General features: G+C 42.0%; 1 protein-coding gene across 1 annotated transcript in view; it reads left to right on the top strand.

The window, feature by feature from the left end:
• LOC147683395 (unconventional myosin-VIIb-like) overlaps positions 1-25,229 on the top strand; it is a 1,214,266-nt gene that overhangs the window by 693,384 nt on the left and 495,653 nt on the right. Inside the window, exon 24 of the mRNA XM_086943813.1 lies at positions 18,624-18,797. Coding sequence (XP_086799939.1) covers positions 18,624-18,797 — 174 coding nt within the window. The remainder of the gene's footprint in view (positions 1-18,623; positions 18,798-25,229) is intronic.

Genomic DNA, 25,229 nt, shown 5'->3' with positions numbered 1-25,229 from the left:
TTTAACCAAAAAGTCTGTAGTGTCTTTGAGATAAGAAGGGAGTGAAGTCATGTGGGGTTGGAGAAAATAATCAATATATTTAGATAAATTTTCATTCATACTACCTCGTGCAGAAATAATAGGACGACCAGGAACAGGAGTGATGCATTTCTGTACTTTGGGGAGAAGATATAAAACAGGAGTGATTGGGTGTAAAACGCTGAGAAATTTGGCCTCTTCTTTGGTGATGAGACTTTGTCTTTGCCATTGATAGATCTTTTTTCTAGTAGTGTCATTGCTTTTCAGTATGGCAAATTTGGTTGTCTTGGTGTAACACAAGGGATCATCCAATTGTCTTTTCGCTTCCTGGATGTGATCCACTTTGGCCCATAGTACCGTGTTACCACCTTTGTCGGCGTTTTTAACAATCACTGATTGGTCACTTGAATTTTCTTTATCAATAACCACTATTGCTCGTTGTTATGGTTGTATTGTTTTTTCTTCCCCAAAGTAGTCCTATTAAGTTGTTTAACCGCATCCGTGCGGCGCCGATTCCCCCCTGGTGCTGAGCCCTAATTAAAACGGGCGTGGTCATGACGGAACGGTTCCGTCATAAGCACAGCTCGACCGATGCTCATGACGGAACCGTTCCGTCATGAGCATCGAAGGGGTTAAGTTCAGCTATGACTCGGTCGCTAAAAACGTCGACCGCGTCCTTCGGCATCAGAGGTAGGAAGGTTGATTTGCTTCGAAAAGGACTGGGAACTGATTTGTTTACGGGGACAACTTGACTCACAGTAGGTGTTTCTTCCTCGTTGTCATCATGTGCTAAGGATAGAAGTGTTTGAAGGCCTTTGAGATTTCTTACTTGCAAGGAAGCAGTTGTTATATTTTTCAGTATATATATATATATTCACTGAAAAAACCATAGGTTTCAGACATGTTATAGTTAGGAATTAGCATTTAAAAAACCTTGGAAATTCACGGAAAAAACCTACGTTTTAGGGGTGTTATAGTTAGTTGGACATTTCACTCTTACAAAACCATTGAAATTTCCACATTATAGTTAGTTGTACTAATTATAACTCGCGCACCCGCATCCACTGCTGATGATGCCACATATTACATCATTCATGACATGGTCAGTGACATCACTGATGACGTCTCAAATGACATCACTGATGACATCATCCACGTGACAATCTGATACCTCTTATCATACACTAGTATAACCTTTCAACGCTCATTATAAAATATGGAATACCATATTTGAAACCATTGACACATCAATACAAGTTTCTAAAAACCCACTCAGTGATTCCTACATCTACTCACACATCTAAACACTTACCTATAGATTCACTCATACATGCTAACAAAGATCAATGGAACACTATTAAATATAAACCCCAGGACATTGCAGGAGCCAGCCCTGGGGGGTGGTGGTCCCCAGGGCCATCGAGGGCTCCAGGAGGGGGGCTGTGCGGCCCCCTCCCACATTTTTGAGAAGCCCCGGGAGGTGGCTGTCCCCGGGGCTGGGGGGGGGGGCCTCAGAGCCCCCTCCCCCAATTTTCTTAAGCCCCGGCGGGTGGTAGTCCTCGGGGCTGCGGGCCTGAGAGCCCCCCCACCCATTTGTTTGAAGCCCCGGTTGGTGGCGGTCCCCGGGGCTGTAGGGTGCCCTGTGAGCCCCCCGCATACACTAAATTTGTGCCCCAGGGGGTGGCGGTCCCCGGGGCTGCGGGGGCCTGAAAGCCCCCCCACCATTTCAAAATAGCCCCAGGGGGTGGCGGTACCCGGGCCTGCAGAGGTCCCAGTGAGCCCCCCGCATACATTAAAATTGAGCCCCCCACCCATTTTGAAGAAACCCTGGGGAGTGGCTGTCCCCGGGGCAGTGTGCGGGGGATTGGGACCTCCCCTACACTATCTCCCCATTTAAGTGGGCTAGTTGAGGAAGTGTAAGGAGGGGTGTAGACCTGTTGTTTCCGGCCAGAAAGAGATTATGTGATCCATTTAAGAGCTGTACCGTGGATTCCAATGGACCTCAGTCGCTTTAAAAGAATAGGGTAAGAGACGGTGTCAAATGCTGCCGAGAGATCCAGCAGCACTAACACCGCCCTCGACCCTCGATCAAGTGTCCACCTCACTGAGTCCGCCATTTCGATCAAGGCCGACTCTGTGCTGTAGCCAGAGCGGAATTCATGCTGGGAATCATGGAGAAGACCTCTTGATTCTATATATTGGGTGAGTTGTTGATGGACCATCTTTACCAGGATCTTTGCCGGTGCTGGGAGAAGGGAGATCGGTCTATAGCTTTCTGGGATTTCTGGGTCAGCATTAACTTTTTTTAATATCGGTACTAGAAATGCATGTTCCCAGGTCTCTGGATAGATACCCGATCTCAAAGATGCATTCCATATGGCATTAAGGTGAGGGTTAAGAAGTGTTGCCAGTGCTTTATAATGTTTAGCTGGCCAAGGGTCATTGGGAGAACCGGATTTACATTTAAATAATTCTTGAAGGGATCGTTCTTCTGAAATTTCAGAGAATTCTGCAAAAGCTGATACTGAGATTACATTGTCTGGCAGTTTTTCCTCCGTGTCAAGGCAGTTCTTATTGGGAAAAGAGTCATAAATGACAGCAATTGATGCTATACCATACACTTCACGGGTAACTTAGTTCACATTAATAATCAACCACAGATATCCGAGAAACCCTTATTGCATACAGTGTTCAATCTGTATATAACTGTTCAGAGGTAGCCAAGTTCCTCAAGATACTCAACATATGTTCCTAAGTTCATGCCCTACTACGGTCAGCCTTTATTTGTATCAAACCCCTCACAGTCACTCAAACCTACATTGAGAAACAAAGTTGATATGAGTAGAAAAGTGGGTACTGTAAACAGTGTTTACTCTATGGAGAGAGTTTATTCTGTATCACACTGTTTGCAGACTGTGAAACTCTCATGAGAAATACACCACAGAGTATTAAAAAGTATTGACTAAGAACAGTGTAAACTCTTTGCAAAACAAGTAAAAAATGACACTATTTGCTTAAATTAACCAAGATCTGACAGTGCTAAAGGTTATACTGCCTGCAGACTTCATATTGCGCTGAAAACTATACAGATAGCCCATCTTCTTAAGCTAAACACGCACATGTACATAGATTATTACCTGGTGCACAGTCTTGTATGTTATGTAGAAACTGTCATGCTGAGGCGATTCTGTCTAAATACTCAAGGCTGCTTACAATACCTAGTATCTACTATGTAGAATCCTTGCCCTGTTGGAAACTTTTTCTGCAGAACTAATAAGGGAGGGTGCCCACTCTGGGCATGTAAAATAGAATTACCCGCTATGGGTTTTCGATACAGTTTGGTGCAGATCTTATTGTCAATAACAGTAACAGTAGAACGTAATGGATGCAAGGTGTCAACTGTCACCTGCACACAGACTTTTTCCTCAATACAAAGATTTATTATGTATACAGAAAGCACAAAACAGCAGACCAAGGTCAAGCACATTAGTTCCGTATGTTCTCAATATCAGATGGTGCAACCGCTTCCAACATCCGCTGCTTAAGGATGTATTAATTTAACTGGTATACAAAAAAAAAAAAGGAAGGTGCACTCCAATGAAGTCAATAGAATGAAGAATATTTTTTTGAATGTCTCTTCTTTATTCAAAATCGTTAAATTTCTGCAAACAAGGGCACAGCCAACGCGTTTCGTTCCCCTACTACCGCGGGAACTTCATCAGAGCTGTAAAAGTTATAACATATATATACATAAATATACATAGAAAAGTAGAAAACAATACACCAAAAAAAGATTTCTATACACACACCAAAACTGATCTTAACAAATCTAAATTGACCCAAAAAAACACACACACACTACATAAATATAAACATCACAAAATGACAATTACAGTATATACAAATTTAAAAACACCAGTTATCCCTGAGAGGAAATAACAGGGGAATCAGGTGCAGACAGCTTAAAATGGATGGAAATAAAATTTGGTATACACCGTCAATTAATATCAATTCCAATCACATTTTCTTATTGAGAAAAAGGGGGGATTAATTGATTTGGTTGGAGCAGAAAGAAAAGGGAAAGACTAATGGTATAATACTAAAGTCCATCCAGAGATTGTAACAGCAGGTCGATTCAAAAAAGGAGAAAAAGCTAATGTATCTCAAATGAGAAGAAAAATTATATATGTATAGTGGGGGGTAAAGAAGGAGATTAAACGCGTCATGGGGGACATTTGTCTCAAGAGCACTTTAATAAATCTTTGATACTGCTCGCACAATCCTGTGTGTAGTGGCCCGTCATTGAACGAGAATATTGGGGAAGAGGTCCGTATATATATATATATATATATATATATATATATATATATATATATATATATATATATATATATATATATTACCTACTGGCGGTCGCCAGTAGGTAGTTATAGTTAGGATTTTTTTCAATGTTAAATCTGAAAATTCTATTTGGAATAACTTTGGCGCCGGTTGACAAATCTGCCTGAAAATTTCCTCAAAATGGCCTCGCGGCGTTCCGGTCCTTCCCTGAAAGTTTGGGGGGGATTCGTCAAGCGGGGGCCGAGATAAAAGGGGGATCCCAAAACGCGTTTTCCCCATGTTAATTTCCATAGGGCGGTCGATTTCACTTTTAGCCCGAACGGCTGAATGGATTTCCACCAAACTTGGCAAAATTGTAGGGACTGGTAGCCCGATGTGCCTTTGCTATGTCTCAAGATATGTGCTCCAGTGGATTTTGAGACATTAAGGTTCAAAAAAATATATATATCTATAGCAGCGCTCCGGTAAGCGCACCGGTACGCGCACCGGGCGCGCCACGCGACTTGCGCGCAGAAAGCTGATTGGCTTTGGGGTGTCTGTAAACATTCTAAACAGTCCGGAGCGGCCGCCATCTTGTGTCTCGGTAGGATCGAGACACAAGAGGTGGCCAAAACAAAGGGGGAAATGACCATAATGGGGCAGAGTAGACCCCCCTTGACCCCCTAGGTTTGATGTGGGGGCCATAAAAGGGCCCCACGAGGCAAAAAAAAAATTTTTTTTTTTGATTTTCGCGGGGGGAGCGCCCGGTACGCGCACCGGGGAGCGTACCGGGGAGCGTACCATGGGGAAAAAGAATGACAGTTTTAAAAGTAGCTGATTAGAAAAAAAAATGTTTAGTTGTTTTTTTATACATACACATACATATATATAAATGCATATGCACATATATATATGCATATATGTCTATATGTGTGCGTGTAGAGAGAGGTAGAGAGGTAGAGGTGTAGAGGTAGAGAGGTAGAGAGGTAGAGAGTAGAGAGTGAGTAATAGAGAGTAGAGAGTGAGTAGTAGAGAGTAGTAGAGAGCAGTAGAGAGAGTAGCAGAGTGAGTAGTAGAGAGTAGTAGAGTGAATAGTAGAGTGAGTAGTAGAGAGTAGTAGAGAGTGAGTAGTAGAGACTGAGTAGTAGAGAGTAGTAGAGAGTAAGTAGTAGAGTGAGTAGTAGAGAGCAGTAGAGAGTGAGTAGTAGAGAGTGGGAGAGAGTAAGTAGTAGAGAGTAGTGGAGAATATTCCAAAGTTTGGCACAGCACCACTTTCACAATGAGTCCAATCAAATCATATCACTTAGAGTACTTATTGAAGCGCTGAATCTTGGTGTATATTCAAATGCTTTTATTTTCCTTAAGTTTATGTACCACAGCCAGCCGAAACGTTTCGTTCTGTACAACAGAACTTCTTCAGGGCGTTCTTATTTCCTTCAAGTTATGTCGGTATCCCGTTGTCATATAACTAGATATTTCTTCCAAATGTTAGACGAGACATAAGTATATTCTTATTAAAAGTGACTAGGTATCAATTTTACCCACACAATTCGGGCAGACTTGAGTAATTTATAGCATCCTCAAAGTCAGTCTTTCAAAAATTCCAAAGTATAGGACATGATAATCCAAATCCAAATGTTTCTCAAGAAAAGTCATTTACAATCGTTCGGAATATCGGTGTTTGGGCAGATATGATCCAGGGACCCCCAGTATGCAAGGGGAATTAGTCCCCCCTCTGCAAAGGCGCCAGTGGCCTGCATTGCAGAGAGGTGTAACAAGGGTGTGGCCTCATTACACTTCTCTGCAATGCAGCTCCCTCGCGCATACTGGAGGCTCCTGGTGGACTAGTTGACCCCAGGGACCCCCAGTATGCAAGGGGAATTAGTTCCCCCTCTGCAAACGCGGCAGTGGGCTGCGTTGCAGAGAGGTGTAACAAGGGGCATAGTCTCATTACACCTCTGCAATGCAGCCCCAGGCGCATACTGGAGGTTCCAGGTGGGCTAATTGGCCCCCAGGGGCCCCCAGTATGCAAGGGGAATTAGTTTCCCCTCTTCAAACATGCACGGGGGCTGCGTTGCAGAGAGGTGTAAAAAGGGTTGTGGCTTCATTACACCTCTCTGCAATGCAGTCCCCTGGCGCATACTGGAGATTCCTGGTGGGCTTTCAGGTCTTATATAGTTAGGAATTAGCATTAAAAAATCCTTTGAAATTCACTGAAAAAACCACAGGTTTCACACCAGTTATAGTTAGGAATTAGCATTTAAAAAACCTTTGAAATTCACTGAAAAAACCATAGGTTTCACACCAGTTATAGTTAGGAATTAGCATTTAAAAAACCTATTAAATTCACTGACAAAACCAGTTATAGTTAGCTGGAAATTTTACTGATATAAAACCAATGAAATTCCACGTTATAGTTAGTTGGACTCACTATAACTTGCGCGTGCAATGCACTGCTGATGACGTCACATATTACATCACTCATGACATGGTCAGTGACATCACTCATGACATCACTGATGACACCATCCTTGTGACATAGTGACAGACCTCCTTTCACTGTAATGTAACCCTTGAAACACATATTCAAAAATAGAAACTGAAATTTAAAAAAAAATGGAGATACCCATATCAGTTACAACAAGCAATTCAGTAATTCCACCATCTATATGCACATCCAGTCATTCACCAACAGTTCTATATAGTCACTCATACATATACTCACTCATCATATGAAGTGATACACCTATACATCCTGTTACACACCGACAGTCATCCAAAAGTTACTCACACACATACTCACACGTGCAAATAAACTATTGAACATCCATTTATTTGAATATAGAGTTATACACACACTTCCACCTTACTTGTATTGAAAATTACACATATTTATTCTCTTAAACAATCACTTATAGAAACACATACTTATTTAAACAGGAACTCTTACAATCTCTTACTCTCACATATACTCACTTATATACATCAATATTCACATATACTAGATTAAAACATATGTAGTTACTGATAAAGACACTAGTGAGACAGTCATTCACTCACTAACAAACACATATACACACTCATCCACCCATACAGTCCTGCACATATGCTGTCTTCAAAACACATACAAACAGAGAGTCAGTCACTCATGCATCTATGTGCTAAGTAATACCCCCACCAAACCATATAGACACTCATACTGATACTAAGAGAAACATCTAATAACCCATATACATACGCATGTAGCTACTTACCAACACATGTAGCCACTTATACACAAAGTGAAACACTAATATATATATTTAAATATTTAAACATTACTCACTAATATTTATTTTACAGAAAGACACATATTCACTGGATGGTGTCATCAGTGATGTCATGAGTGATGTCACTGACCATGTCATGAGTGATGTAATATGTGACGTCATCAGCAGTGCATTGCACGCGCAAGTTATAGTGAGTCCAACTAACTATAAGGTGGAATTTCATTGGTTTTATATCAGTAAAATTTCCAGCTAACTATAACTGGTTTTGTCAGTGAATTTAATAGGTTTTTTAAATGCTAATTCCTAACTATAACTGGTGTGAAACCTATGGTTTTTTCAGTGAATATATATATATATATATATATATATATATATATATATATATATATATATATATATATATATATATATAATATCCAAAATTCTCAGTGATTATGAAGAAATGTAGGACACCCAGAGCTTCTGTAACGGCATTTATTCAAGCATAAGAAAAAGTCTCACGACGCGTTTAACCACTTAAGGCTTGATCACGCGTGATCAAGCCTTAAGTGGTGAAACGCGTCGTGAGACTTTTTCTTCTGCTTGAATAAATGCAGTTACAGAAGCTCTGGGTGTCCTACATTTCTTCATAATCACAGAGAATTTTGGATATAATTTACGTGCCTGCCGGTGGCCTAGTGGGACCGCCCATCGACAGCCGAACTTGTTTACCGGCGCTTGTGGAGAGTATATATATATATATATATATATATATATATATATATATATATATATATATATATATATATATATATATATATATATTACCTACTGGCGGTAGCCAGTAGGTATATATAGTTAGGATCTGTTTCCATAGGAAATCCCCAACATTCTATTGGGAATAACTTTGACGCTGGTTGATGAATCTTCGCAAATTTCTCAAAGAAGATGGCTCGCTCCGCTCCGCTCCTTCCCTGAAAGTTTGGCGGGGATTCGTCAAGTGGGGGCTGAGAAAAAAGGGGGGGTCGCAAAACGTGTTTTCCCCATGTTAATTTCCATAGGACCTTTAGACTCAGCTACAGCTTGAACCGCTGAAGGGAATTACACCACACTTGTCAAAATGGTAGTGTCTGGTATGCAGATCACGCTTTTGGTAAAATAGTGTAAATCCCTCCAGTGGTTCCTGAGAAAATTAGAAGAGAAATCAATTATATATCTATAAGCGCGCGATTTTTTGCGATTTTTTTTTGGGGGGGGGGCTTGGAGGGGAGCTTGGGGGGCTTCTCTCTTTTATTTTAATGTATTTCATTTAATTTCGAGGGTGCCCAGCCCTCGTTTTACCCCCGAGATCACTGCCGCGGCCCGAGCCGCCTCAAGATGGCCGCCGCCTGGTTGTGGGCGGGGCCCGGGAGGCTCGCCGTGATTGGCTGCCCAAAGCAGGAAGTGTGTGTGCGCCACAGAGCCACGGAGGTGATCTGTGAGCGAGGAGCCGGGCTGGCTCGTATGCACCGAGGGCCGGCTCGGAGGGGAGGGGTCTGTGAGAGACAGCCGGGCTGGATTTTACAGAGTGGGGTGCTCCACAGCGTGGGGTGCTCCTGTGCGCCACAGACCGGGCTCGGCTGCACACACAGGAGGTGGGGGGCAGCAGGCTGGATTACACACAGGAAGGAAGGGACTGCTGCTGCCCGCCGGTGGGGAGAGAGAGCCCGCCGGCCTCCCGGCCGGCAGAGGAGGAAGCGAGGCAGCATGGGAGCACCGGTCCGGAGCAGGCAGCGGCGGCATGGGGGCGCAGTGAACCGCGCACAGCTGGATGTACACTGGATTACACAGGCTTCACCACTGCTCAGGAAAGACGGACGCATCCTGGTGAGTGCTAGCCTCTGCTACTCTGCTCCTTCGAGGCGCACTCAGCCGCGTACCTAGGGGGGGGCGAGGGGGGCGGTCCGCCCCAGGCGGCAATATTTTGAGGGTGGCATTGGCTCTTTGCGGCGGCCTTTATAAATTAGTCAGTCAGTGAGTGTACCCAAATTATAAAGGCCGCCGCAAGGGCCCAGTGCCGCGCGGCCGTCGTTTTGAGTGCAAGCGGTGCCTGCGCAGTGCGTACCTGCTTGGCAAAACTTTCAAAGCAAAACCATTTTGCCTGCAACGCACTGCGCATGCGCCATGGTGCGCGACGTACCCCGGCATTTGTGGTGCGTTTGCGATTCTTTCAGAACCACGGGACAATCATGAAACAGGCCAGGCTCTTTACTTAGCTAAACTTCTCAAGGGGCTGTGCCGTGCTGTCTGTCATGTGTCAGACGCCAAATAATCCCTACCGAAATGACGTGGGGGGGGGTATTTAAACTCAAAGGGGCTGCTGGGCGCAAGGTTTGTTTTTACTCGTTACACTTGCAGGCAGAAAGACCATGACACACGTTTTTTACTCGTTCCCGCCAGTCATCCGCCGTGTGTTCTAAAGGTAGCCTTTGAAAACTATAAAGGGCGCTGTTAGGTGTGCTAATACTGTAATTTGGCCTACATCTAGTAATGGTGCAGCATTGCTTCAGAACGGTGCCAGCGCTCTGCGGGGCTCTGTTCTGGCTGTCACCCTTCGGGCTTGTGCACGCCCAGTTCCTCGGAGCATGCATGATGGTGGAATCGCTGGTGTTGAAGCAGTGCTGCCCGCCGCTGGGGCCGGAGCCGGGGCCGGAGCCTTACATTGTGTGCAGTTCTCTGCACAGCCAGTGCAGGTGCGTGCCAGTATGCGTGGACGAGCGTCTGTGGAGTGGCCCCTACAACATGCGGAATGTGGACTACCGGGAGAGGTGGCCTGTCAAGTTCTGCAACCAGACCTTCCAGAGTACAGGTAAGAGGCGCGCAAATTGCAGCGATCTGATGACTTCGAGCTCGAGGTACGGCATGTGTTACTTAATTCTGTATTTGGACACACTCTCAAGCTTCCCAGGTCCACGAGAGGAGCTTAGAGTCCTTGCTGTCTAGGTCTAATTGCGCCCTTATAAATCAGGACTACAAGTCCCAGAATGCCGTTATTTGGATTTGGTAGGCCGTTATTACTGGGTGGTTATGGCTTTAACTTGAGTAATTGTGACCAAGTCTCGTTTCTATTAGCTACCAAAAGCGGAATCCCTTTTACAGCAGTGGTGGCCAGCTATTCAGCACAAAAGGATTGAGATCTCAGACATAATGCAAATCACCGTGACATGGCACGCACACCCTTCTTCATGTTGAATCCCCAGGAAGCTCGTTCATGAATGTTTTTGCCCAAGTTTATTTTCTCTATGGGCACATGTCTTTCCCCTGTGCCCTAGCTGTGCTGCTGGGAGACTACATTACGCGGCTAGAAAGTCAAATTATGCAGCATACTATTGCCAGTTTTTTAAATAATATTACTTCATTGTTTTGTCACTTGTAGACATTACCACTGTGTGAACAAAGGTTTGAACTCGTTAGCGCTGGCATCCACCCTGCATCCAACCATCATGCATCCACCCAGCATTCATTCATCCACCCACCCATCATGCATTCACCCATGATGCATCCACCCAACAATCATTCATCCATCATGCATCCACCAGCCATCCATCCATGTTCCAGCCAACAATCATGCATCCATCCAACACCCAGCCACCCTCCCACCCACCATTCATGCACCACATCTATCCACCCACCCATCCATCCATCCTGCATCCATCCATCATTCATGCATCCATTCACCCATCTATCATGCATGCATCCATCCATGCATCCACCCAACAATCATTCATCCATCATGCATCCAACCATCGTTCATGCATCAAAAATCGGATCCCTAGGGCTGCTCAGGTGGTCCCACAAGGATATTAACATATTTAAACGTTATCCGCTAATAGAATTAGCATTTTCAAAACCTTGCAAATTCACTGAAAAAACCATAGGTTTCTGGCCTTATATATATATATATTAGCTTTTAAAAAACCAATGAAATTCACTAAAAAAACAATGAAATTCGACATATAGTTAGGTGCACTAACTATATATTTCGCGCATCCGCAATCCAATGCTGATGATATCACATATTACATCATTCATGACATGGTCAGTGACATCACTGATGACATCACTGATGACATCATCCAGTGTCTGTGTGTTTTTGTAAAGTTTAAATATGTTTTACATATTGAAGAATGAGAGGATGTATAAGAGTATGGATGAAGGATTTGATTGTATAAGTGAGTAAGTATGTGTTTGTATATCTGTGAAAATGTAAGCTGTTCTGTGTTTAACTGTATAGATGAAGAAATCAAAGTGTGATTGATTCTTTACAGGACTGAGTAGGTGTGTGAGTAACTCCATGGATGAGTGGCAGTGTGTGAGTGTCTGCATAGGTGTATGAGTGCATATGATAGTGTTGCAATGATGAGTGACAGTATGTACGAATGACCTTATGGGTGAATGAATGAATGTGCATGTAGACGTAGGAATCAGTTAGTGGGTATGTAGTAAATGGTATTGGTGTGTCAATAGTTTCAAAAATGATACTCTGTATTTTACACTAGGTGTATTAGAGTGTAAGGAGGTGCATTGTATTATCACATGAAGTATATCATCAGTGGTGTAATTATTGATGTTAAATGAGCTGTCATCAGTGATGTCATCAGTGATGTCACTGACCATGTCACGAATGATGTAATATGTGACATCATCAGCATTGGATTGCGGATGCGCGAAATATATAGTTAGTGCACCTAACTATATGTCGAATTTCATTGGTTTTATATCAATAAAATGTCCAGCTAACTATATAGGAGGAATTTCAAAGGTTTTTATATGTTAATTCCTAACTATATAAGGCCTAAAACCTATGGTTTTTTTAGTGAATTTCATTGGTTTTTTAAAGGCTAATTCCTAACTATATATAGTGTATAACCTATGGTTTTTTCAGTGAATATATATATATATATATATATAATATACACCACAATTTCTTCGAACAAAGAAGAATAGGGTTGTACTCCAGCATTCATAAATCAATGCTTAATTTATTCTTGAATTCTTGAATCATTTTCAAAGTCCGCACAACACAGGCTAATCGACGCATTTTGTTAAACCAGTTAACTTTGTACATAGCCATTTCAAAGCAAGCACACTGAAGGAGACATAGTTAAAGAGAAAAGGTTTCATCAAATGCCACAGTTGCAAGATCTGCCAGATTGCCAAACCGATATTGGAGATAACAATGGCCAATAAAAAAACAAGGCAAATCAAAGAACTGATATCATGTAAAAGCCAATACACAATTTATGTAATAGAATGCCCATGCATGTTAAAATACGAAGGATAAAGTCCAAATGTGCTACAAGGGATTTGAATCAGGCAACAATGGAACTTAGTTGTGAGTTGTACTAATGTAACGCACTCAACGGAATCCACAGGATATCATACTAAAAATACAGTCGAAATAAATCAATGGAAGGATGAACAATGGAACACACAGAGATGGAAATTCAGAGAAATTTATATTTACTCAAAAAATATTATTGGGGAGACAAATACAAAAAATTAAATCAAGCAAATAGTTAGGAACAGAGATGAATAATAATTAATCTGCAATTCACAACTAAGAACATCAACTCCTGGTGGAATAATGAACAACCAAAATTAATTAATAAAGAATGGTCGTATATTAGTGCCAAAGCAACGTGACTGGAGGTGATGAGAGTGTCGACGTTTCGGTCTAAAGGGCAGTTGTCATAAAGACCATCATCAGGACAGAATATTTCTTTGCTGAAGATCCTCCCTATATTAAAAAAATGAATGTAAATTACTAATATAGTATGTACAAGATTATAGAAACATACATCTAAAAACTCATGTGTGTCAAATTAATATTAAAAGTCTAAGCTGTACAAAACAAAATACCCCTTCCTGGTAATGTTTTGCAAAAATCATTAGACAGTTCATTCAAACAATTGACTTTAAAAACTAATCAAGTTAATCAACAAGTGTTCAAAGTATTAAAAGGATAAACGAAACATAGTTCATCACATATCATATATCTTGTTTCTGAACACTTGGCTTGCAAAACAAGAAAGATTGACATTTGGACAGCATAGAAACAAGAATGGAAACATCCCTCAAGAAACATAGTGCATATCTTGTTATATAATTTATCTCTGAGAGATTGACTAGCAAAACTTGAAGTCTTAACAATTGGGCACCTTCAAAACAGAAAAGACATGGATGCATACTTCATAGAGGGGAGAAAAAACTAGGTCATGTCATGTTGTATATTTTATCTCTGAAAACTTAGCTAACAGTCATGAAGTCTTAACAATTAGGTACCAACGGAACAAGAAAAACATCTTAAATACTCAGAATTTAGGTCTTAGTAGTTACAGGAAATAACACAGCTGATATGTCACCTGAAATATATGTGCTTTAGCGTTGTGGCCTTGGACAGTGGGTTGACGCAGAACACAATATCACAGAGCAAAATCTGGAAGAATATAAAACCTTAATTGAGGCGTGATTGCTAAAATGGGATGAATACCCTGGATTTGTTGTTATCGTGAAGTGCCTACCTTGAATTTAGAAGGAATGTGGCCACATGGGTTGATGGATTAACGTGAGGCACAGTATTGAAATGAAATCTGAAAAGTGCAAATTATTAATCAATAAACCGTAATTTAAATTGAAGGCCAAAGGTCTATGTAAAGAATCTGGTGCCTACCAATAGTTAAAAGAAATAGGGCCACTTCCGTTGACCGAATCTCAAGAAGCACTTGGTGAAAGCGACGTGATGCACTCGTTCTGTAAAAATTAAACATAGTATTTATGCGGCTAGTCTATTAATTCAGAGCAATCATTGCAACTAAACTAGGCCTTTGCAGTTAAAATAAATGGCGTCTATGGCGATGTTATCACAAGGAATGGCTCGGGAAATATCAAAATAATTAAGCTCAAATACATCGAGAAACAGTGGTATATCGCGGAACATTGAATTATATTATTAAGAGACAGACGATGGTGACACGCTCTGTAAGAAAGATGTGCAGAGAACATGATTTTGTATGGCCCAAGTTATCACATAACTAAATTGGGAAGGGGAGAGAGGTTGGTCGGGTTCACTTACTTGTAAGCGATTACGGGGATAACGTCCTAAGTCCGTCCGCAGGTTCGTCAAAAACACAGAGTAACCGGGTGGTGGTTATTTAAACTCGATAACCCGGAAATAGAGGCGTAGCCGTCTAATTGGCTAGAGGCTAGAGAAACGCAGAGTGACCGGTGAATGGTTATGTAAACTTGATGACCCAGAAATAGTGGCTTAATCGGCTCGTTGGCTAGAGGCCATGTTAACAAATCGACGTAGACTGCAGTGGTCACCATGTTGAGTGAGAAAAACGATTATTAGCGTAATAAAAATATCTCAGTGTGGTTACATACAAAACAATCGCTAATGAAATAAAAGTTTCAATCCAAAAATGTCCAAAACAATTGTACATGGGTAAACTAGAATTTAATTACGAGCCGATCAGAACGACAACCGTCGCCATTTAGAGTTGGGACCAGATTGTTTTGTACATTAGTGTGAATGGTCCTACTTTGCGATGCCAAATCAATTATAATAATTTAAAATGGAAAGTAAGTTAACAATTTCAAATGACATATCAGCTGGTTTAAAAACAATACAACAACATACAAAGAACTACGAAGGAAGCACCAAATGCGAATTAAAGAAAAGAATATTAGAACACACACAAGCCACTAAGAACAAAGACAAAAACAACGCTGTTGCCAAACATATGGAGCTATACCATAACAGCAACTGGAAAGCCCTGAAATTCTATGGGATAGAGACAGTACCAGCCAATGCACGAGGGGGCAACCGGGAGAAACTGCTGCTTCAAAAAGAATCACACCATATTATAAATTTCAGGAGTATGACACCGTGTGGCTTAAACCAGTCTGAAGAATTATACATACATCTACAATAAACAGAGAACACAGCACAGTAGGAATGAAATGTTGGAGAGTGTGAAAACAAAATCAAATGAAAGAGCTATCAGGAAAGGGGCACAATATATTAAGGATAGAATTTGGAAGAACCGATTGGATTATTGAGATTGTCTCAATCAAATGGTGAAAAATCTGTCTTCAACGATGAACGCAACAAAAATAATAAGAATCTGAGCAGGAACGAAAGGGTTACTAGTAACTGAAGCCATCATGATAGGCCCACTGGAGGGCGGCAACTACTTTGAAGCAGAAACCCAGAAATTGAAAACTTCATATTCATGAAGGAATAAGGACTTGGGACATTACTTTATATCGTGCTCATAAAGCGAATATGATAAAAATGAACAAAACACGAGTGAAAAAAACATAAGCTCGAACTGAACTCAATGTGTTTGTGTGCACAAAACAATTAATTGATGTGAAAAATAATAATCTGTTTGTAGATTATCCTATCACTGTCAGTCTTTCAAGACATGTTTATTAATTGAAATTCTTAGGGGACTACAACTCCCAGGAGACGTCAGGCATACACCCTGTCATTCACAGGAAATGAGGTCAAAGCATTTCCTTGATAGTTAATGTTTAAAATCTAAGGTCAGTGCATGAAACAAACAGCTGTGAATAAGTTAACTGGTTCACCGAAACGCGTTGGTTAGTCTGTGTTGTGTGGACTTTGAAAATGATTCAAGAATAAATTAACCATTGATTTATGAATGCTGGGAGTGCGACCCTATTCTTCTTCATTCAAAGAAATTGTGGCAGATTACAGCGGTCTGGTTCAAATCGCGAGGGTAACGCACCTTCGTATGAGTGCCAAAGATATATATATACATGTATATATATATATATATATATATATATATATATATATATATATATATATATATGAATGATGTACGATAGCAATCACTACACTACTACACAAGTTATAGTATTCACTACATTTGGAATTATAATACAGCTATATAGTGTACCTCTGGGGGCTAAAGCAGTTGTGACAGACCCTGGTCTCTGATTATAGATGAGCTATAGGCGAAGTCCTATAAAGAACGAGAGAGCTTCTAACAACTTGTATAGACTGAGGAAGATGGGCTACAACTCTGTGAGGGTATTAAAACATTCCAGCCGCTGAGAGTAGAATCCTCTACATTACAAAGAGAGAAACAGAAAGACATACCTTGGTTCTTAAAGAAGTGGCCTATAAAGGCCATTATTCGCCATGTGCCACTCCGTTGTCTTTAATTAAGAATTCAACGCTCCAGTAATATAAAAATATTGAACTGAACAGTTGTTAGTGGTAATGCTCCAACCTATATTGTGTATTAAACATTCCTGGCGAATACGGAGAAATCTCATATTCATGATGCTTATACAATTTAGCTGTTATCCCCTCCAACTCTGCAGTTTTATAAACACCCACTGAGAAAATTGCTTAGGTGCTTACAGAGCGGTATTAAAACATGCAGTTACAGAAGTGGGTTTAACTTAAACAATGCTTGCTTACTAGCTTTCTTTTAAAAGTTGAAATTGCTTTGATATATACTTTTATAATAACCAAAGTATTCTATGTTTATGGGCTTAGGGTCCAAAACATATTCAACCATATTCATGGCTAAAAAGTAAAATATATTGACCTGAGCCTACACTGATGCTCCTCCACTGGAAGTTTTTTATATGAAGTTGTATTCAATTTTCCCGCCCTTATTCTATTTAAAGGTAGTCTGGAATTCAGAATTCAGATTTTGACTGTTACCCATTGAGGGGCTGTCCCCATGATGTCTGTTGCCCATTCACTTGAATCTTGTGTATTTATGAGTGAATTAATACATTTATATAGATCAACACTAAAGTGTCTAAATGTATCCTAATAAATGGGTCGAATATACAAGGGATAAAGAACAAATTAGTTTGATAGTTTTTCCGTAAGTGACCCGAGCGATCATCAAGAATGCACTCTACAGGTTGGGTCTCTGTACAGGGATACATCTGCCTCCTTTCATGCTGCACCATTCATGGGAATGTGGAGTAGGTCTTTTGCCAGAAGCATGGACCACTATCCTTGTAATGAAGATGGACTTGGGACACTTTAAGGATAGATGTGGTTTGTCACTGTCTTCAGGTTGTTTCAGTACTTCTTTGTTTCTCTATTGAGGGTGTTGAAGACATTAAACAGGTAGACCATTATCTTGTTTGCAGGGGAGAGACACGTGTCTGCTTTGTATGATGATTTTGCGGAGCAGGTTGTGTTTCTCTTCTGGGGAAGATATATTTTAAAAAATGAGAATCCAGCCATTTTATCTACCGGAATAAAGCTGGATCACAGTCATTTGACATCGAGACCCAGAGCCAATAAAATTGTCTTTCTGATTCTAAGGGCTCCTGCTAAGAAGTTGGCTACACTGATACATATTAAGGCACTCAACAGCATCTTGAGTTCTGCCAGGTGGTAGTTTTTTCGAGGGTGGTTTTGAACAGTAATGACAGCAGGACGGATGACTATAATTCCTACTTGACATGGAGGAGCTGCTTACAGGAGGGCCATGTAGTTGGTACTGACACAGTATTCACATTTTACTGTCCCTCACCACCAGGGTTTGCCTGGCAGTGAGGGACATTAAAAAAATGGCTATGTCTGACCATCCTAATTGGGTGGGTGGACATGTTGACATTTCTCCCTCGACTCTCACTCCGTCAGAGAGGTTTGGCTATGGCAGTGAAGGAGTATTAGCCAAACCTATAGTCCATCTGCAATTAAATCGACATGGCAGACCTTTATGTTGGTAGTGTGTATACTCTGTTGCAGTTTATACTGAGTATACATATCACCAACCTACAAATCGGCCCCTAAGTTCTTTCTCAATGCCTTGGCACAGGCTATAGTACTGTACAAGTGATAGGATGCCTCTTTCAATTGAATGCCAGAGCTTATAATTAACAATGCTGAAGGTATTACAATCAGTACCATGACATATCTAAAGGTGTTTGTTGGAATCCAGGTGTCTTCTGATGAGACATTTCTTTTTCTTTTTCTCATCACAGGCATCTCTGGCAGTGTGGAATATCATTCTTCGGTTCATGGGGGACCTACAAGAACCAAAACTATTTGCAGCAGACTCCTACAGTAAGAGCAACAGCTCCATGATGACACAGATCTTTGACAGTCTGAGCACGAAAAGCAACATCCAGCCAGGCAACAGTGAAGAACTATATGAGGTACAGACATGTGCCTTATGTGCAATTAGTGCCGGTCTAGGTGGGATAAGGGCAGAGATCTTTTTGAGTTAAGGGGGGAGACTGTTGGACCATGCATCATTGAGGGGCTGTAGCAGATAATGTCAGCATGTGTGTTACCAGAAATTAATTGGCCCAAGTTCGTAGAACATCATCCTAAACTTTCCTACAGCAGGCCTGATTTGATAACAAACATACATTAATAAACTTGATAAACAATCAAGATTGTGATATGATAACATAACAAGCATAAATAAGAGCATTTGTTTGTTGCCTCCATACTGTTCAATGGATTAACTGTCCCCTCCCTGAAAAGGTATTGTTTTGAGTCCATTCAGATGTCCTTAGTTCTGGAGGCCTGAGCTGATGCTGTGTGTTGCTATCTTCAAGTTGGTTACCTTACCTTATTTTTACATAAAAAATAGGATCAGAACCATTAGTGTGTATCACACTTGAAAATTAATCCACACTTTGGTTATATATCTTAGGTGTACTTCTAACTGCAGATTCATCATCTTTAGAATATTTTGTACCCAACAGACTGTAGATGGAATTTTGCACTTCAGTGCTCCTGCAAGCCTCTAGGTAGCACCTTGTGACTCTGCGTTGACTTTGTTCCGCCCCAGAAGTGATGGAGCAGATATGCTTATAAGTGCCACCTTTGGGTTTCAAAGTCTGTTCCTTTATCCCTCCACAACACTTGACCCCAATACATAAATGAAAGAGTCTCCTTCCACATACCCAAGAGAAACCTCCTCTCCGCCAATTTCGCCCTCGTCGAAACATTGTGTTTCCGCAGAGCGGGTGGAAGAGCCTACATCACTGCAAAGACCTGAGACGAGCTCCCGCTCAACATCAGACGTTCCCCCACTCAGCACACCTTCAGGAAGAGCCTCAAGACCTGGTGTAGAAGCTGAAATAGAAATAATAAATGATTCCACACATACGACTCTCTGTCAGCACATAAGATAGCAAAGTTTATTGTAGACCAACAAACAGCAAACTAACGTGCAGCACGGAGACATCAGCAAATCCACTGGATGTCCAAAGAGGTGACGGTTCTGACAGCTTTTATAGGCTCAAACCGCAAAGTATGTAGCATCATAACATACATAGCACAAATTAAGCATAGTTCATTTGACCAATTAGCAAGAGTTTAAACCGTCGTATACCATGTAAGGTCCGAACTATACTGTAGCTGACCATGTGACCCAGGTGGGCAGCTTCTGGGACTTTCCACTGTAATGTAAGATATAAGTCTGGTGCTTTTCCAGTTAATAATTGCAACATAATAGTAATGACCAGAAACATATTGCGAAATGGGATATGCTGAAATGTAAGTGTACGTGCCTAAGCGAGCATCTTCCCTTGTGCCACGTATCTTGTTTTTGAGCAAGCCTTGCGTTACTAAAGATGTTTCTCTGTAGCTAGGAAAAAGTGCAAGCATCCTGTGCAGTGTGTATTATGTCAACTTAACAGGGCCTAGAAGCTTACTGCATTTGGTATCATAAAGAAAATGGCTTCTACATTGCTCCATCTGATACCAAATCACTATCTCCTAACCCCTCACCGCCATCTCCTCTCCTTCGTCATCATTATTGGTGTGGTGTTCATGAGGTCCATGCCATTTGTTATGGGGCATACAGCATGCACAGCAGGATACAAAGGCTGTGCAACGTGCTGGGCAAACCTGGATCATCACGCAGAGTGTAATTTATACAGTGATTATTACAATAATTACTTCCAATATCCCTGATCCCCAGCTTGCTAGCCATACCATGAAGTCTTCCCACATGCTCCCTGTATGTATTCCGTGGTGTGCTTTGTCCCTAATGTCTGTAATCTTGTGTATTGCATCATGTATATTGCGGCTGATGTCAGGTATACCCGAACAGCACACCTGATGGATGACTTGGCAGACTCCACCCTCTTTGGCCAGAATGATGTCTAACGCAACTCTGTTCTGCATCACTACGGCCCTTATGGTGGTTAGTTCCTCTGTAATGTTTCCCATCCCTGCTGCTGTTGAGTCAGCTAGATCTTCAATCATTATTCCTAGCTGATGTATTCTCTGTGTGGTGTATATAATCCCTGCAACAGGGACCATCATCCGAAGGCCTCTCATTACGTTGTCTGCCCATTCTGCTGTCCGCCTAATTCTCCTTGGCCGTTGGCCTTGGCGTGTGATCTGTACTATGTCGGAAAAATGTGTCATTTGTGGTATGATGGAGGCAAGATAACAACTGCCATACCATCCTGGTGGCAAGTAGAAGTGTACCCACTGGCTGCATACAAAGAATAGTCCCTTGTATCCTACTAGTCCAGGGGAGTATCTCTCATTATTGTTCCTAATCCGTGATAGCCTTGTTGTGTGTTTGCTGTTACTCTCGTCCACGAAAATTTGTTCCACGTTCTCTTTCTCCTTAATTCCCTTTATTTTATTTACCCTGTCTTCACAATTTAGCAGTCCCTTGTTCCCTTGTGCCATTTCTGCTATAGTGCATCCAAAAGAGATGCATTCTTTCCATACGTCTTTCTGCAGTAATTGTTGTATTGAGTAGCTTTTTCCCTCCTGTGGCAACTTAGGTATTCTCTTTGGCGGTACCACCTGGTTATTCTGAATACAGGAAGGGGCAGAAGGAAGTTCTGCTACTTTAAATCTGGGTATCTTCAGCTCTCCTCCCTTCTTTGTCCACAAGTTGTTCCACCCTGCCCTTCCTTTCTATCCTACATTTCTAGAAGTCTTATCAAATGTGTCTAATATTTCCTTATCCCTTCTTGCTGGTTGCATATTCATGCATGGCGTTCTCTTTCTTCCAGGTACTTCCCCACCCTGTTTTGTTGCAATTCTGCTACGCTCTGGTGGTGCAACTGCGACTGACATGTTATACTGGTTGAGGAGCAAATCTCGCATTAATATGCATCCTACATATTTGGGAACCGGCAGCACATTGTAGCTCATGCTGTTCTCTGTGTCTGTTGGCAAGTGTGTGCAAACATAACATCCAGATATGTTTATTATGCGTACATACATTTTTAGCATTTCAACGTATTGGTTTCCATTATATTCATCCCACAATTCCCTTTCTCCTCCTGCTTTAACCTTTCCCAAAGTGTCTTCATTTTCAAAATCTATTAGTCTTTCATCATTAGTTACATTTTGGTCCCCCTCATCCCCCTGTCGGCCATTGATGAACATTATTTCAATGTCTTTTGCAAATATTATTAACAGTCCAGTCACTATTATCCCTGGTACTGGTATCAACAGAGCTCCTATCACTGATGGCCATTTTCTCTCTGTTTTTTCCATTCTTGGCATTGTTCCTTACTTTTGCTTGTTCAGTTAATGTCCCTGATAAGACCAAATCCTATGTCTTCTATTGCATGGATTATGCAATCCAAAATTTCACGGCGCACGTCTACAATATCTTGTGCTGTTATTTGAAGTCCAGAAGTGGGAAATGAAATGTCTTGCAAGATCAGGTCACTAACCCACTCAATAGCGGGGGATTTGACACAGTCAGTTCCAGCACACTATTTAGGTCTATTCCAGGACACAACAGCCTTATATGAATAATTAGTTGTGACTCTTCTACTCTCACCTGTATAGACCTAAGCCTTCCAGATCTGTTTGCTGGCATTTGTCATAAATGTGGTCTACTTAGGTGTTGGCATATCCTTAACCAAGCATTCAATTCAGTTATTTGATGTTTCAAGGTCTTGTCTTTTGTATGTAACTAGCGGGCTCTGCACCTTCTAGGGGTCTATTGGTGCAGACACCAGTCAACAATTTGGAAGAAATGTTGGTGCCTTGATAGTGTACTGTCAGAGGTTACTAGCACATGACAGTTGGCACTCCCTTGGAAAACAGCTGGTACAGGCGTCTTTGTGGTGCTGATACCCAGAGGCCTGGACCTGGATTTTGCAACCGTTGTTGTGCGCAGTAGGTGACTGCCTTTGGTATATTCTGTCTTTTGTTGGAGGCCTAGCCTGCCCCGAGCAGGTATCTGCCTCTGGTGTCTTCTGTCTTCTGTCTTTTGTTGGAGGCCTAGCCTGCCCCGAGCAGGTATCTGCCTCTTACATCCCGTTGGTCTTGTCTTGCATGGTGGATCGAAGGTTGTACCTGCGTGGCGCTTCAGATGTCGCTGGTGGTGGAGCTGGTTCTTTGCTGTCTGGTCCTTCCGATTTCTTGGCGTGGGAGCTGTGGATCCAGGCTGTCAGCCCTTGGCACTTGACTGCTGTTGCAGTGTGGAGAATAATTTGGTGGGGTCCCTTCCACCTTGTCTGGAGGCAGTGCCATCGGGTGTGGGCCTTTACCCAGATCCAATCACCAGGCTGCAGGTCATGTGGTGGTGTAGTTGTTGCTTCTGGAAGAGCCTGCAGAACCTGGCGGTGAAGATAAAGTAAAGTCTCTGTTAACTTCTTACAATAACATAAAAGCAGATCGTCTGTTACTGATAGTGGGGCAGTGGACATATGGCCTGCAATGTTCATGGGGTGGCCAAATACTATCTCGTAGGTGCTGAGCTTTGTTACCCTGTCTGGTGTGCTCCTCATTGCCAGCAGGGCTAGTGGTAGGGCATCTACCCATGAAAGTTCAGTTGATGCACACATTTTTCCAATCTTATTCTTCAACACCCCATTCTTTCTCTCCACTGCACCCGCTGCGGGTGGGTGATAGGCGTAGTGTAGTTTCTGTGTGACCCCCAAGTCCTTTACATATTCCCCCTATGACATGGGAAACGAATGCTGGCCCATTGTCGGAGCTCAGAAGATCTGGTATTCTAAAGCGTGGGATAAGTTTCTGTAGGAGGGATTTCGCAACCGTATGTGCATCACAGTTCTTTGTTGGGTATGCTTCGGTCTACTTACTGAACATGCACACAATTACCAAAACATGTTTGTACTTGTGGGTGGGGGGCATGTCAATGAAGTCCAGCTGGAGGCTCTCGAATGGACCGTGGGGTGGTGGGAAGTGGCCAGGTGCAGTTTGTGTACCCTTCCCAGTATTGTATTGTGCACAAACAATGCACTGCCTGCAAAGTTTTTCTGCTATTTGGCAAAACTTGCAGCTGTACCAGCTTTGGGAAAATAACCTAATCATCCCATCCCTGCCAACATGTGAGGGTCCATGAAAAAGGAGTGCCATGGAGGGGAGCATGGATGAAGGTAGCCATATTTTTCCATTTCCATAATCCCTCTATTTGCACACAATCTCCCTTTCTCCACTCTTCCTTTTCTTCTTTCTCCACTTTGCTCTTAATGTGTATTGGGTCAAAGTGTAGGGAATCATTGGCAGCCTCTGTCCTATTGCTGGTGCTTATCATCTGTACCATAGATCGCTGACAGCCGGTCTGTGCCATTCTCTTTGCTTCCCTAACAATGAATGCATTTCCTTTTGACACATAATCTTTTGCTGAAGTGTGTGCTGCACATTTGATGATAGCCACCTTTGATGGTAGTAGCAGGGCTTGGAGGAGGTCACTTATTAATTGGGCGTGTTGTATTTGTTGGCCTGCTGATGTGAAGAATCCCCTTATTGACCACAGCTATCCAAAGTCATGGACCACTCAGAAGGCATACTGGCTGTCTGTATATATACTATTTTCGGTCCTGTCCCCTATTCTGAGTATGCCTGCCTTCCGCATTTTTCTTTTTTAATATGGGGCAGTCTGATTTACAGTGCCTGGGGTCCTTACAGTTGAAGCAAGCTGTACCTGGTGGTGGTAGAGAAGCTGACCTATTTTTCTGTTGCCTTCCGTGCCTTTTCCCCTACCTCGGCCCCTCCCTCTTCCTTGCTGGCTTGTGTAGAACATTTCTTTCCGCTACCACTAGTCTGACCTTTTCTTTCTTTATTTTCTCTGCTTCCATGGTCTGTACATTGGACTGATAGTTAGAGCAGTACCTTGCTGCTGCTGCCAGCACCTTTTCTATTGGCTCCACCAGCAAACAAAAGAGGGTTGTAGATGTGTTTTAATAAGGGGTCTCAAACCTTGGACAAATGTGCTGACAAAGGCTGGCATGGCTTCCCCCATTGGAGTCCACTGTTCTGCTGATAGACTTGCAGAAGGCAGTCAAAATATTCACACTCTCAACTTTTCTTGTTTAGTATGTGTGATCTTGTTCCAATCTACCTTGTCCCTTGGTATTTTGTCTTTTAAATATTTCACTACTTCTTTGTACTCATCTACTTCATCTCCTGGTGCTCCTCCTTTCCCCCTTCCTGGCTCCCCTTTTGGCCAATCCACTTTCCTTTTCAATCTTCCCACAGATCCTTTCTTTGGAACTATTATATTGAATAAAGCGTCAAAGTCTCGCCATAACAGTACCCCCAAAATTGCCATCCTGTCTAGCTCAGTGTACCATTTCCTTGGCTCTTCTCTTAGCTTCGGAAAGTCCTTCGTAAAACACATA

This window comes from Lissotriton vulgaris, chromosome 11 (genome assembly GCF_964263255.1).
Source record: "Lissotriton vulgaris chromosome 11, aLisVul1.2, whole genome shotgun sequence".
Taxonomy (NCBI): Eukaryota; Metazoa; Chordata; class Amphibia; order Caudata; family Salamandridae; genus Lissotriton; species Lissotriton vulgaris.
This window is presented reverse-complemented; position numbering and strand designations above follow the sequence as displayed.